A 15,673-nucleotide genomic window follows, 5' to 3' on the forward strand; every position below is an offset into this window, starting at 1 on the left:
GACACACGAAAATGCAAAGAACAGGACATTTTAGTGTGAGGTCAGTGGAAGTTTACGAGATTTTAGTATGGTTGTGAGCTACTGCATGGGTTTGGAGATTGAACTCAGGTCCTCTGAAAGAGCAGCTAGTGCTTTTAACCACTGAGCTATCTCTCTTGCCACGGTTTATAACATTTTAAACTGTTCCACACAAAATTTCAATAGTTCTGGGGGGAAAGTAGTTTTATTGCCCTGTTTTTGTACTTGAGCAACTTAGGTCCAAAGTTGTAAAGTAACTTGGATCAGGCTCACAAAATCTGTGGTTGGTTTCCCAGAATTTGGGATGTGTATGTTGCTTTTGTTTGGTTGGTTTTTGGTTTGGGGTTTTTTTTGTTGTTGTTGTTTTGTTTTTGTTTTGTTTTGAGACAGAATTTCTTATAGCCCAAGCTATGACTTGACACTCCCAAGTGTGATTACAGACTTGTGCAACCACAACAGGTGAACATTTACATTCTAACAGTGTTGGAGGGGGAGAGATTATAGGGTTTGACTGTATAACCTTGACTGGCTTGGAACTCAGAGATCAGTCTGCCTCCTCTTCTGCCTCTCAAGTACTGGGATCAAAGGTGTGTAGGCCTTTACTTTGTAGTGTATGCTGGTCCCAAATTTAGCCTCTCAAGTGCTTGAATTTTAGGTGTATGCTACCATATCTGGTGACATTTTTGTTTTTTAAGGAGGAAAAAAAAAAAAAGCTGAACAGGAGTGGCACTCACCTTTAATCCCAGTACTTGGGAGGCAGAGGCTGTTGGATCTCTGAGTTTGAGGCCAGCCGGATCTATAGAGGGAGTTCCAAGACAGCCAGGGCTACACAGAGAAACCTTGTCTCAAAAGAGACAGAGAAAAAAAAAAAAAAAAGTGGGGGGCTGGGGATTTAGCTCAGTGGTAGAGCGCTTACCTAGGAAGCGCAAGGCCCTGGGTTCGGTCCCCAGCTCCGAAAAAAAAAGAAAAAAAAAGAAAAAAAAAAAGTGGTCAATCAAAAGAGACAGAGAGAGAAAGGGGAAGATCTGTGGCAGTGGTGGTACTTGCCTTTAATCCCAGCACTTGCTGGGCAGAGACAGATCTCTATGAGTTCAAGACCAGTATGGTCTACCTGGTTCCAAGACAGCCAAGGCTGAACAGAGAAACCCTGCCTTAAAGAAGAGGAGGAGGAAGAATAAGGAAGACAATAGTTGTAAGTTATATGGTAAAATAAGTCAATAGAGAAATAAGACTTATGATCATGGTTTTTAACAGAATATACAATCGATGGTACCTAAACATTCCTAAAAAAATACTAAAAGTTCCTAAAAAATTTCCCCTTTATGGGTAGGTCTAAACCTGGGGCTTTATTTATATAGGTAGTTGCTCTACCCCACTAGTAATGAACTATATCCCTAGTCTAAAATGCTATATTTGATTATCAGATTTTGGAAAACTGTAGAAGTAATTGAAGTCTTACACTTTTCAGAGCTTTATGCATAAACACATTCCTCAGATAACCCTACTGGGGTGAGTTGATATTATGTATGTTTATAATATCAACAACTATTGAACATTTGCAGAACTACTCTTAGGGGTGGAATCTGTCTGTTACGCTCTTTCAAAATGCAGATAGCTTTTCTAGAGTTTTAGTTAGGTCATCTTAACACAAAGTAGGATGGGTGTTACTCTAAGAATATATAGACACTGAGATCATAGAGCAGCAGCAATCAACAGGTAGCACCTCACAGGTAGGTAGCTCCAATCTTTTGACATGTGACATGGCATTGCTATCTACAGAGTTCACACCTTAGAACCTTATAATCAAGTCACACCCCACCCCCACTCCCACCAAATCTCTCAATCTCTCTCTCTCTCTCTCTCTCTCTCTCTCTTCTCTCTCTCTCTCTCTCTCTCTTTCACACACACACACACACACACACACACACACACACACACACACACAATCCTCAAGATATTTTAAAAGTTCACAAGATTTCAAATTGTATAATAGTCATAGCTATTCTCTTATACTTTGACTCAAGGCCATGAATTGAATATGAAAACTTTTACAGGGCAAGCGAGTTCTAGGCTTACACACAGGCACACACACATGAACATGTGCACATACATGCAATATATTAGGGCTAGAGAGATGCCTCAGAAGTTAAGAGCATTTACTGCTCTTGCAAAGGACCTGAATTCTGCACCCATATGCCAGGCAGCCCACAACCATCTACCACTCCAGATCTAGGGGGTCTAATGCCTCTTCTGATGACCTCTATGGCCTCCTATGCATAAGAGATACATATATACATACGTAAAATAGCTTTTAAAATAGTTATTTCAGAAAAAATGTTTTTATTTCATGAACTGTTTCCTTTTCCTTTTTTAGAGGCTAGGTCTTGTTATTACCCAGGTTGTCCTCAAACTCCTGGGCTCAGTAGTCCTGGCCTTGACCTCCCAAGTATCTTCAGGCATGGGCTACTGCATCTGGCTTTTTTAAATATAGTTTTTATGAAGTAATTCGTTTAATAAGTAAAAATTATATAATTGTAGAGTTGTATTAGAAACTAGAGATACTTCAGCCAAATTAACAAGAATCTTCAGTTGTATCTGTTTAAACTGAAAGATGTAAAGTCAGTTGTACCATAGGAAAAATCTGAAGAGGAACCTGAAACAAAGATGTCTGTCTGGTCAGTGGTATTTGCCGAGAATTGTTTGTCTGATACTGTTGACTGCCTTCTTTTTTAATATAGACCACAGCGTTTGAGGTCTGAGTAATTGAGATTTCTTTAGGTGGTTGATATTTTGATTAAAAATAAGACACTAAAGATACTGGCAGTGGCAACTGGTAATTGTATTAAGCTTCTCACTGAGACTTGTGTTCAGCTGCTCCTGCCATCACAAGGCTGAGTGACAGAAACAGTGCCAGTGGGAATGTGATGTCAGGGCCTTAACCTAGTCAGCATAGGTGAGGAAATGAGAGGCACCAACTTCATAAAAGCCATAATCTCTTTCTTAGGATTAACTCAAGGGTAAAGATGTTTGTTGCCCTCATTTGTTATTCTCCCCCAGGGTTTCTAGCTAAATGTCACCATTGTGCATTCTGTCAGATAAGCTGTGGTGTGGGTAGCCCTCCTTAGCTTTTCAGTTTCATTTGTCTCATGTTCACCATTGTTTATTATTTTTCTGGCCACACAGACCTTTCCCTACACATGTATTCTTTCTTCATGGTGAACTTTTCTGTATTTGGTGTGACTCAATTCTCTTTGTTTTCTACCTTAAATGTCACCTCAGAGACCGATATGGTGGTGCATGCCTTTAATCCCAGCACTTGGGAGATCAAGGCTAGCCTAGTCTACATAGTAAGTTGGGACATCCAAGGCTATGTAGAAAGACCCTGACTTTAAAAAAGGGAAAAGAAAAAGATCTATCTCAGAGGAGGCTTCTCTGACCATAATAAAAGGATTTTATTTATTTGTATGTATGCTCACATGCCAGAAATCAAACTTAGGCCTTCTCATAACTCTTCCCAAACCCAAACCCACTCATTCATAGCAATTACTTCTTTAAGAAATTGGAAGTTGTCTACTTTTTTTTGTTTGCTTGTTTTTTGTTTTCACCATTAGATTTTAATCTATGCTGAGAACAGATATTGATTTATATCTACTACATAAACCCAATGTCTACAACAAAAGAACTAACATAAAATAAAATAGAGGATGAAAGAATGATAGACTACATAAAGACTCCTCGCTCTTTACTTCCTGCTTGACGTGATTGTACAGAGTGTTCTTAAATAGCTGTTTCTGTGTTGATAGCTGAGTCTGTTTCTTGAAAATTCCTACCCCATTGTCTCTGCAGTGGTCCTTTCCCTGGTTCTTTATTGTGTTTCCATGTCCGTTTCTCCTCAGCTCTCATCTCATTCAGACATGCAGTCAAGTATTGGAGACATGCCTGTATGCTCACTATGCTAGACATAGAGTCAGTCATTCCGGTAGACACAGGATACGTCTATATACCTCACTGCTTTTCTCTTGTAGGGATTTCAGTCTTAAGATAACAGGGAAAACTGTCTTTGCTTTCGTGGAACATTATTTTCTAACTAGGAGAGAAAGACAGTAGACAAAGATAATTAAGATGTATAGTTTGTTAAAAGGTGAGTGGCCTGTAATGGGTTTTGCTGTCCAAGATTCTTATAACAAAGTTAATTTTAAAAAAGAAAAAGAAGAACTTTTTTTATGTGTTAAGTGGTGCTGGAGAGATAGTTTAGTGGTTAAGAGCACTTGCTGCTCTTACAGGGGGTCCCAAGTTTTGTTCCACATTGGCTACATGATAGCCAATTGCTGTGTAAGAATAGACATTCTAGTGAGACTGGACAAGCTAAGAGACCTTGCTCCTCTTTCATCAGAACCCAGGTTCAGTTCCCAGCACCACAAGGCAGCTTACAACTGTCCTTAACTCCAGTTCCAGGGGATCTAATGGCCTCCTTGGGTACCAGGCAGACTATATATGAAGACAAATACACATAAAATAAAAATAAGTAAATCTTTAAAAATAGACTCGGCAGGGAAGACCCATTTAGGCTACTCTGAGTATCTGGGTGGCCTGTGCCAGCTTTGTTGAAGGTGGTGGCAGTAGAAGCTATAAGCAGTTAATTTGTGTCTGTTTTGACATAGCCGACTGGAGTTATAGAGTTCTTTGGGTTTGTTTGTGTTCGCTATGCTGGGGATCAAACCAAGGACTTTGTGAAAGCACTGTACAATGGGACCACATCCATGACTTCAAAAGATCAGTGTTCAGACTTGGTGAAGTGCATGCTAAGCTGGATGTGGCAGTGCATACCTTTAATCCCAACACTTGGGGGCATGATGTCTGAGTTCAAGGCTAGCCTAGTCTACACAGGGAGTTCCAGGACTGCATAGAAACCCTGACTCAATAAAAAAGAAAAGAAAAGCAGGAAAGAAAGAAAGAGAAAGAGAGAAAGAAAGAAAGAAACAAAGAAAGAAGGAAAGAAGGAAAGAAAGAAAGAAACAAACATACATCTGCTGTTCTTACAGAGGACCAATTCGGTTCCCAACACACACATGACGGCTCAGAGCTGTCTATAACTCCATTCCCAGGATGTTCAAAGCCATTTTCTGGCCTGGGACACTGCACACATGTGATGCTCTTAAACACATGCAAGGCAAAACACTCATACACAAAAAAATACAAAATTTGAAAGAAAAAATATTTGTGGGTTATATTTTATTTGGAGTTCTAGCTTCACAAGGGAAAGAATTTAGAATTAACGACTCCTGGCCTTGTGTTCTTAAGTCCTTGAAATGTTTTCACAGGGGACGATGAGCAATCTACACAGATGGCTGCAAGTTGGGAAGATGAGAAAGTGAGGGAAGCATCATCAGACAACTTTGTTGCTATTAAAATTGATACTAAAAGGTATGCGTGCCCTCTCATGCTTCCTTACTTCTTATTGTGCAATGACTTTTTGTTATTACCTATGATGATATCTTAGAGACTATTAAGAATTTTAGTTTTATGGTTATAGATAACAAAGGTACTAAGGTATACTGGAAACAAATTATTTTTTAATTTTGTGAATATACTACCAGACCCAGTTTTGGGAATTTAAATTCTTTTGTTATGATTACTATTAGAACTTTATTATAAAGAACTTGTAATTCAAAATTAATATTTTCAAGGGAACTTAATTTCTGATTGCTGTTTTCAAATTCATCATTACACCTTTCTAAAAACATTTTTTAAGTTTATCTTGTCTACCAAACATCCATGTAGCATGTAACAAGAATTATGGGGGCTGAGGATTTAGCTCAGTGGTAGAGCGCTTACCTAGGAAGCGCAAGGCCCTGGGTTCGGTCCCCAGCTCCGAAAAAAAGAACCAAAAAAAAAAAAAAAAGAATTATGATTTGGGGCTAACAAAGTAGATCAGCAAACAAAATGTCGGCCAAGACTGACAGTCTGAGTTTAATCTCCATATCACACATTGTAAAAAGAGAAACAACTTGCAAGTTGTTTTCTGACCTGAATACCATGCCTACTCATATACACACAAATATTTAAACTACATAAAAAAATAAATGAAGCTGGGCAGTGGAATTGCATGCCTTTAATTTTGGCACTTGGGAGGCAGAAGCAGGCAGGTCTACTTGAGTTCAAGGTCAGCCTAATCTACAAAGTGAGTTCCAGAGAAATTCTGTCTCAAAAAACAAAACAAAACAAAACAAAAAAAAACCCAAAGCATTAAAATGTTCAGGCTGGAGAGGTGACCCAGTTGTTAAGCACACTGGTACACTTGGTTCAATTCTCAACACCCATATGGAGGCTCAAAACAACCTGTGACCTGTTCCTCCAATGCCCTCTTCTGGTTCTGTGGGCACTGGGCATGCATGTGGTGTGCATACACACAAAGTACCCATATACGTTAAATACATCAATGTTCAGAAGTTTACTTGTAAGCTTTATAAAATATTCACTTACATTGTTTCATATTGACAAAATAGCATAAAACCTTTTTTATAGTTACTGAACTATCTAGCTTATGTTTTATCTGTGCGTACCTGTGTGCGTGTGTGTTTATGCACACGCACACTGCACACCTGAATGAATCTATGTGTATGTACTGCATGCATGCTGTGTATAGAGGCCAGAAGGGGGTGTTCAGGTCCTCTCAAAGTGGAATTACAAGTGGTTGTGAGCCACCCAATATGAGTATTGGTATCTAACTAGAATCTTCCGCAAGAGCAGCCAGCTCTATTAAGTGCTGAGCCACTCTCCCAATTTGCTGTTTTGGTATTTTAGAGGTACCTGGGAATTACTGGATCACTCACTTTGGTATCTAAGTGATATTTCTGTAGAAAGTCTTTCTTCTCCCTGTTGGTGTATGTGCACCAAGCATGGGCACATGCACCGGTGATTGAATTGAGGAACGGTGCGTGCTAGGCATTTGCTTCCCTGTTATCTCCGTCCTGTCCCGTCCCTGACCGCCAAGCTCTTTACTGGAGTTAATAAAGTGGTTAAACATACTTTTCAGTTTTAAGAATTGTTATTATCGTAGGGAGGAGGGACACACAGCATAGCACACATGGACAACTTGCTGGGGTTGATTCTCTCCTGCTACTACCTTTGTGTAGATTGAACAAAGGTAGATTGAACTCAGGTTGTCAGGCTTGCACAGCAGTTGCCTTACCCAGCGAACCTTGCCAGTGGCCCTCCTCCTTTTTTTTTTTTTTTTTTTTTTTTTTTTGGGTAGAAATGATGGAATTTAACAGCTCTTTATATCTTTTTCCCATTAATAATTTTATATGGTTTTTCTCGATGGACAGTCAGGATGTTTTAACCTTGTTAGTACATGTTAATCATGTGTCCAGGTAATTTGTGGTCACTATATCTTGTTAGAGGCTAAGATATTTTTAAGATTTATTTTATTATATGAGTATTTGCATGTGTGTCTGTGCACCATGTGTAATGCAGTGCCCAAGGAAGCTATAAGAGGGTGTTATATCTCCTGGAACTGGAGTTTCAGATAGTTGTGAGCCACTGTGTGGATGCTAGAAGTCAAACTTGGACCTCTGGAAGAGCAGAGGTGCTCTTAACCATTAAGCCATCTCTCCAGCCACTAAGATTTTTATTTAGGTATATTACTTCTTAAAGAAGCAACATGAGATACCTCTGTTTTGTTTTGTTTTGTTTCTCAATGGGTTCTCTCTATGTAGCTCTGGCTATTCTAGAACTTACTGTGTAAACCAAACTGACCTTGGACTCACAAAAATCTGCCTCCAGAGCGCTGGAATGTTAGCAAATCCAGCCACCACTTTTTGGGTTATAAGAACAAATCATTTTATAAACTGAAAATTGTAAAACAACAATTAAAAAGAACAAAAATGTCTTGTAATATAAAATTCTCATTTCTCTCCTGCTTATTGCTATGTCAACTAGTAACTTTTACAAAGTACTTATATTGGTATAGTAAATTTAATGACAGCAACATATTTGGAAAGTAGTTGAATTTGTGTAATGATCTTTCTCTTGATATCTTTGTTTTTTTACAGCGAAGCCTGTCTACAGTTTTCACAAATTTGTATCCTTTCATTGAAGAATTGGTTTCATAAATATTTGCTTTTCCTTTTTTTTTTTTTTTTGAAACCAGAACATTTATTTTATGACTGACTGAAATCCTCAAGGTGAACTAGATGCTGCAGCAGCTGCCCTCTTGGGTTAGGTGTTGTTCCTTCACGGAATCCATGTCTGAATCTGCGGTAGACAATCTGTAGGTGCCTCATCCGTCCAGTCCCGGGAGTGTTTCGTCTCTGGGCCTCGGCACTCCAGTTATACTTCCTCGAGCACTTGGCAGGGTAGCCACATTTGCCACAGGTCGACTTCTGAAGGGCAGGCGTGTGCGTCTTATTGCGACGCTTTCCAAAGGATGACGTTCCTTTTGTCATCTTGCTTCTACTGGCGAGGCCAAAGAGACCGGAAGAGCTTTTTTTTTTTTTTTTTTTCTTTTTTTAATTAAAAAAATTAGTGATTAAGCTGGGCAGTGACAGCACACACCTTTGATACTAGCAGTTGGGAGGCAGAGGCAGGGGAAATCTCTGAGCTGGAGGTCAGCCTGGTCTGTAGAGCAAGTTCTAGAACAACCAGGGCTACACAGAGAAACCCTGTCTCAAAGAAACAGGGAAAAAAATTGGGAATTATTTTTACTTAGGAAAACTTACCTTTTGTTTGCAGAAGCAATGTTGTAGATTGTCTTTTGCGATAATACATTGTAGCTAGTGGCCAAGTACATCTTTTTTAACTGTGCATATCTGAAAAACAGTATGGCATAGTTTGGTTGAAGTGTTAGAAGTAGATGGCAAGAGGCAAATGGATAAAGTAAAGCTATGATATAGGAGAATAAGATATATTGTTCATTCTGATACCCTGTACAGACCATAAATCATTTTACATACCACATGCACTAGATACATTGAGGTGAGAAACTTGCTAACTAGTCTATTATGAAATCCACTAAGATGATATGTTTTGCTTTGTTAACTGTATTTTATAAAACTTCAAGCATGAATTATTAAACTTAATTGTCGAGTACAGATCCTGTAGTGTGTGTTCCGTCCAGTTTCTTTATAGGAGACAGTGGAATCCCTTTGGAAGTAATAGCAGGGAGTGTTTCTGCAGATGAACTTGTTACAAGAATTCACAAAGTCCAACAGGTAAGAAGGAGCCAGAGCTTACTTTAAGATTTTATTTTCAATCCTGAATAGCCCCTATTGAAAGATTCTTTTTTAATTCCTGCTTTAATTTCAATTCATTATAATGTATTTATTTTTGGTTTTTTGAGGCAGGGTTTCTCCGTGTAGCCTTGGCTTTCCTGGAACTCACTCTGTAGACCAGGCTGGCCTCAAATTCAGAGTTCTGCCTGCCTCTGCCTGTGTGCATCACCATGCCTGGCAATTTTCAGTTTAAAAAAATGATTGTACTTTGTGTGTATGTGCATATGACTGATGGTATATATGTGCTCCACATGCATTCAGGTGCTCAAGGTGGTCAGAGGGCACTGGGTCCCTTGGAACTAAGTTATGACTATCTGTTGTGAGTGACCCAAATCCTGTACAAGAGTAGCAAGCACTATTAACCTCTGACCCATCTCTCTGCCTCCAGAGAGCTTGAAGTCTTTTTTTTTTTAATAAATTAATAAATAATTAATTTTCTGTATTTCATTGATCTCTATAGTAACCTGTCCTATTTAATTTGTTTTTTATTAATTTGGGTCTTCTGTCTGTTTCAGTTGGGTTAGTTAGTTAGGGGTTTGTCAATCTTACTTATTTTTTCATTAATTTTGCTTTTATTGTTTCTTGCTATCGACTGCTTCAAGATTTGGATTGTTCATGTTTTCTGGAACTTTAATTTATTTTTTAATTTAATTATTTATCTGAGTATAGAAAGTGCTGGGAGCCTGCCTGGCCTGGAAGAAGATGAAGTGGGACACAGTATTGGACACAAAATAGATGATCTGTTTACTTTATAATTTTACATGATTGATAAGCAATGGAAAACTTAACTCCTACTACTTTGTAAACTTACTGTATAATTCTCTGGCACTTAGCAGATGCTGTCTAGCAGCAGGGGAGTAAGTAAGGATTTATTGCTAGTAGTTCTCTTCTCTGGCCAGGCTGCCAGACGCTTCTCCATGGCTAGGCTGGATAACTCTTTGTGAACCAGAGAGGGAGGAAAGGAAAGAATGAAAATCCTTTACACGGACACTTATGCACAGACACATATACATTCGTACACACACATTCTGGCCGGGCCCAACCATCTGTGTCATCTATTCCACAAGTGTTCGTGCACACCTACACATAGACAAACAGACATATACATTTGGTAGGTGGATGGATGGGGGAAAGGTGCCCAAGCCAACATATCATCTTTATTTCTTCTTATAAACAAAAGTTCTTAGAAAATTACCTCACAGGTAAAATGTTACAAAATAGGAGTTACAAAAGGATGTTGATATTAAGTTCAAAGCAGTGTTTCATTCTATACTCATTGTAAGTTCAAAGGAACAGTTTTTACATGTGGCCTTGCCTTATCATAGTATACACCTGAATGCTTTTCCTTGAGCACAAATCTGTCCCAAGCCTAATTTCTCTTTTTAGTATAATTGTGAAAGCTCATTGTATTCCTTATGCCGCCTTTACTTACTATATGAGGAGGGGACACATTCTGTTCTTGATTCTAACTTTATTACATCTCTCTAGCAAAACAACTAAAACCATCTCTTAAAACTTTCTTCCTAAGATTATTTTAATCAAATCAGAAATTCTATAAAATCATTAATTCATCTAAACATCATTAATTCATAAAAATTCATCTCTATGTTGATCTGCAGGAAATCTGCTCAATAGGGCAGTATAATGCTCAGAGATTATTATATTAATTTAATAATGACAGGAAAGGCCTATCAGCTGCAAGAAGCAATCTTGAGATGACGTCTCTTTGGGACCTTGCCTCATAGAGCTCACCCATCGCAGACCATGGAGAAATGGGGGCCACCTTCTGGAAGGCCACCTGCTAGCCTTAGCCTTTCCTAATGGCTCCTGACAAGAAAGCAACCCTTGGTGTGGATACAAGACCCACCATTGTGTTTTCAAGGCTTTTGAGTATTAATCACCCTTTAGAGTTGTGCTTATGTGTAAGTGTCAAGTACAGTTGTGGATCCCTAGTTCTCAGACTACAGCAGTAGAGAAGTGTGACTCTAGAATCTGATTCACCCACTGGTCTTAAGTTCAGAGCTGTGGAGCTCCAGGTTAATTCTCATTGGATAGACTCTGGTTTGGGCCACTGAGGGCGGAGACATCTCTTAACATATCTTCTAACCAAGCCAGGTTCCTACCACCTGCATTTTTCAGTCCACAGGGTCCTTCCCTCCTGCTCTCCACAGCTCTCTGTCTGGACCTTTACTCGGGCTGTGGCAAGCCAAATTGATGCTTCCTAACCTGTGTATGTACTCTGATCTCAGGCCCTTGGGGTAACTAAATTTAACAGTGGTTATTCTCTGAAGATAACACAGAATCGCCCTCCTAATACCATAGCTTGACAAAGTAGGATTACCCTAACCACTGACCCATCTATCAGGCACCTGCTAGAATTTGAGGCCCTTGAGGGAAGTGGGCTTGTTCCAGGGCGGCACTACCTGTCTTTCATCTGCCTTCTTTTCAGAAGTGTCTTAAGCCTCCTCCACTAGCCAGAAAAGTCACTCAGCTTTAAAATTTTTTTAAAGATTTACTTATTATGTATAGAGTTCTGCCTGCTTGTACACTTGAACGTCAGAAGAGGGCATCAGATCCCACTACAGATGGTTGTGGGCAGCCACCATGTGGTTGCTAGGAATTGAACTAAGAACCTTTGGAAGAGTAGCCAGTGCCCTTAACCTCTGAGCCATCTCTCCAGCCACTTTAAAACTTTGTATGGGAAATATAGCTCACCCTCCTGTACTAAGAGAGAGAGAGAGAGAGAGAGAGAGAGAGAGAGAGAGAGAGAGAGAGAGAGAGAATTATGCTCTTCCCAGCTTGTAGTTAAATCCCACAATATAATTTTTCTTTTTTGTTTTTGTTTTGAGGGTCTCTCTGTATAACCCTGGCTATCCTAGGACTTGCTATGTAGACCAGGCTGGCCTTGAACCTACAGAAATCCACTTGCCTCTGCTTGGGATTAAAGGCTTGTGCCACCATGTTCAACCCATAATACAGATTTTATTATGTCTAGAACTCTACATTTTCAATTTGTCCTTTAGAAAGTTTAATACTTCTACTCTTGTCAGGGGTTTGTGTGTGTGTGTGTGTGTGTGTGTGTGTGTGTGTGTGTGTGTGTGTGTGTGTGTGTGTGTGTGTGTGAGAGAGAGAGAGAGAGAGAGAGACCATAAAATGACTATACAGTCTCACACTAATTAAGTTCTGATTTGTTTTCTCCCAAGATGCACTCATTGAAAGGTGAAACATCAGTGACAAATGACAAACAGTCAGAAAGTTCCGTATCTACCCCATCTGCCTCATTTGAACCTGACATATGTGAAAGTGCCGAGTCCAGAAATACAGAGCTTTGTGAGACACCAACTACTTCTGACCCAAAGTCAGATACTGCAGCAGGTATAGTGAAAGTATTTCTTCAGTTCATACTTCAAGGCATGGATTAGTCTTACTGTAGCGTCCCAGACAGATAACATCAAGCCTTTGCAAATGGGGTTACATCCTGACAAACCCAACCTCGGGCTAGGGTTTAGCTAGTAGACTGTCATTCCATCAGGCACAGTGATGCATTTCTGTCATCCAGATCCTCAAGAGGAAAGGTTAATAGATGATTTATACCTTTTACAAGTTGCATTAAATGCAGTTTCCTTTGTGTTTGGGGGTAGTGGTGTTTGTTTTCATTGTTTTGTTGTTGTTGTTGAAATTCTCTGTACTCTTGACTATTATGGAATTCACTGTAGAACAGGCTGGCCTTGATCTTAGAGATTGCCTCTAATGCAATATTCTTATTTCATTTTAATAATTAAGGAGGAGAATGCGCAGGTCATGACAGCCTCTCTCAGGAGCCTCCTGGATGTTCAAACCAGAGACCAGCAGAGGACCTCACCGTCAGAGTGGAAAGGTTTACTTTTCCTTTTGTAGACGGCATTTTGTTTAGTAAATTACAGTTCCTAGTCATTTTGTTAGCTTGAGTGACAGAGCTGCAGGTTTAACCTTCTGATAGCCTCAATAACTCAGCTATTCCATGAAAATTAAAACTAGGGTCTAGCTTTTCTGTATCTTTAAAGTTGTCAGTCAGCTATAGATCTGAGCGTTTCTGTCTGAGTCCCTTTGAGTGCATACATGTATGAGTCCATCTGTCATTCTTGCTTTTGTTTCTTTGTGCCGGGAGAATAATTTCCAGATGAAGAAGAGCTTACTGAGTTCACACCTATATGCACTGAGCTGGGGTTCTGCATAACCACCTACCTACCAATGTCATTTTTTATTTGTTGGACTGACCAGTTAAACATCTCTGATCCATTGTAGTTTCCAGTTTAGGGTTTATAAAATACAGTAATTATGAAACTCATCTGTTATGCTATAATAAAAAAAGTATTAGTTAATGACTAATAATATTTGTAATCCCAACCTAAAACCATTTAATATTATATGGAAGTTAAAAATACTTCTTAGGGGCTAGAGAGATAGCTCAGTGGTTAAGAGCACTGACCGCTCTTCCAGAGGTCCTGAGTTCAATTCCCAGCAATCACATGGTGGCTCACAACCACCTGTAATGGGATCTGATGCCCTCTTCTGGTGTGTCTGAGGACAGGGACACACATACATAAAATAAATAAGTAAATAAAAAAAGAATTATTTATTTAAAAAAATACTTCTTAGAGGAGACTAGGGTCTAGGTGCTAGAATGCTTAGCAGACATGGGGTCCTGGGTTAAATCTTCTGCTCTGGAAAAACATTAATAATGACAGTAATAAATAGAATAAAATTCCTTCAAAGGAATTGGTATCTTTTTGGCCATTTGCAGTGGAATTGCAAATGGTTGTGAGTGTCAAGAAGTGGTTATAGAGCTGGCTGGTGGTGGCCTACACCATTAATCCCAATACTTGAGAGGCAGAGACAGGTGGAGCTCTGAGTCCAGCCAGGGATACACAAAGAAACCCTGTCTTAAAAAACAAAACAAGGGCTGGAGAGATGGCTCAGCGGTTAAGAGCACTGACTGCTCTTCCAGAGGTCCTGAGTTCAAATCCCAGCAACCACATGGTGGCTCACAACCATCTGTAATGGGATCCGATGCCCTCTTCTGGTGTGTCTGAAGACAGCTACAGTGTACTTATATATAATAAATGAATAAATCTTTAAAAAAAAAAAAAAAAAAAAAACGACCCCTTCAAAAAGAAGTGGGCTATGGGAATAGAAGTTTGGTCCAATGCAGACATAATATAAGCTTTTAACTGCTGAGCCAGCTCTCCAGCTTAAATTTGCTTATTCTCAAGCACTACCAATCAGATAAATCATCAAAGAGTGAGAACTCTTGATATAAATATAAGGCAGTTAAGACTAGAAACAGGCTTATGATGGGCTCCTGTTCATTCATGGATCTATGGAGGGACAGGAATGGACAGATAAACCTGCTGGGCTTCCAGAGGATTATATTTGGTTTCTATAGTTCCCTTTGTGTAAGCTAAATAAAACTCTTTTGAGACAGTGTGTATCCCCTAGCTATTCTGTTTCCTAAATGCTAATTTTAAAGACGGGCACCAACATTTCTGTTCCCCACTCCCAATGGAATTCTTGAATGTGCTTTGAATAATAGAATCTATCTTGGTGTTTTGTTTTGTTTTTTTAAGCAGATTAACAAAAAAGCTTGAAGAAAGGAGAGAAGAGAAGAGGAAGGAAGAGGCCCAGGTAGAGCTCACCCTTAGCAAAGTTCCACTCTCTGTTACTTGAGGCTGTATCTGACGTGATGTCCAACTGAGCAGACCTAGGGCAGTATCCTTGAGCTCAGTGTTGTATTGTGGTGAAGGAAGTTCTCAGTTCTGTGTGCTCAGATCACAGTGTTTACATGTTAGGGTTCTGGCTGTTGTTTGTGTGTATTTGAGACGGGGTCTTGCTGTGCAGTCCATGCTGGCCTGGAATTCGTCGGGATGCAATGGGGTACCATGCCCAGCTGTTTATTTCCTTATTTTATAAATTACTAGAGATAATTAAATAATCTTTTCCTCTGTGCAGCAAGTCTTTCATACTAAATATCTAAAGGAAGTTGATGTAAAATTGCTAGCTTTGAGAAAAGTCCAATTTGTGTACATACTCCTGAATTTTTAATGTAACTTTGAATTCTAGTGTATGTATCATCTTTTGCACAGTAATTGTGCCCCATCTCTTTGGGGTTTTATAGATTATCTTTTTTTTTTTTCAAGCCAAATAATTGATTACCGTTTACAGACACACTTGCCCCTAGCAAGATGTGTACTTTTTCTTGGTTACAGATTACACTGTACTCTTAACAGAGCCACTGACAAAAGTTTATAAGTTGATAGATATTTGACCAGTAATCATGCTGTCCGTAAAATACTTGTTTTAATCATTTTATTTGTATGGTGTTTTGCCTGCATGCAAATCTTTGC

The 15,673-nt window shown here is 39.2% G+C and overlaps 1 protein-coding gene and 1 pseudogene across 4 annotated transcripts in view; one reads left to right on the top strand and one right to left on the bottom strand.

Moving 5' to 3' along the window:
• The window catches only part of Ubxn4 (UBX domain protein 4), a 32,411-nt gene that overhangs the window by 1,665 nt on the left and 15,073 nt on the right, over positions 1-15,673 (top strand). For 2 of the 4 annotated variants that reach the window (NM_001012025.2, XM_087580705.1), the window contains 6 exon segments: positions 5,340-5,442; positions 8,073-8,101; positions 9,112-9,230; positions 12,494-12,665; positions 13,074-13,167; positions 14,900-14,954. In NM_001012025.2, the coding sequence (NP_001012025.1) occupies positions 5,340-5,442; positions 8,073-8,101; positions 9,112-9,230; positions 12,494-12,665; positions 13,074-13,167; positions 14,900-14,954 (572 nt within the window). 4 annotated transcript variants of the gene reach the window in all.
• On the bottom strand, positions 8,200-8,503 carry LOC108352527 (60S ribosomal protein L37 pseudogene; annotated as a pseudogene).

Source organism: Rattus norvegicus, chromosome 13 (assembly GCF_021556685.1).
Source record: "Rattus norvegicus strain SHRSP/BbbUtx chromosome 13, alternate assembly SHRSP_T2T, whole genome shotgun sequence".
NCBI lineage: Eukaryota > Metazoa > Chordata > Mammalia > Rodentia > Muridae > Rattus > Rattus norvegicus.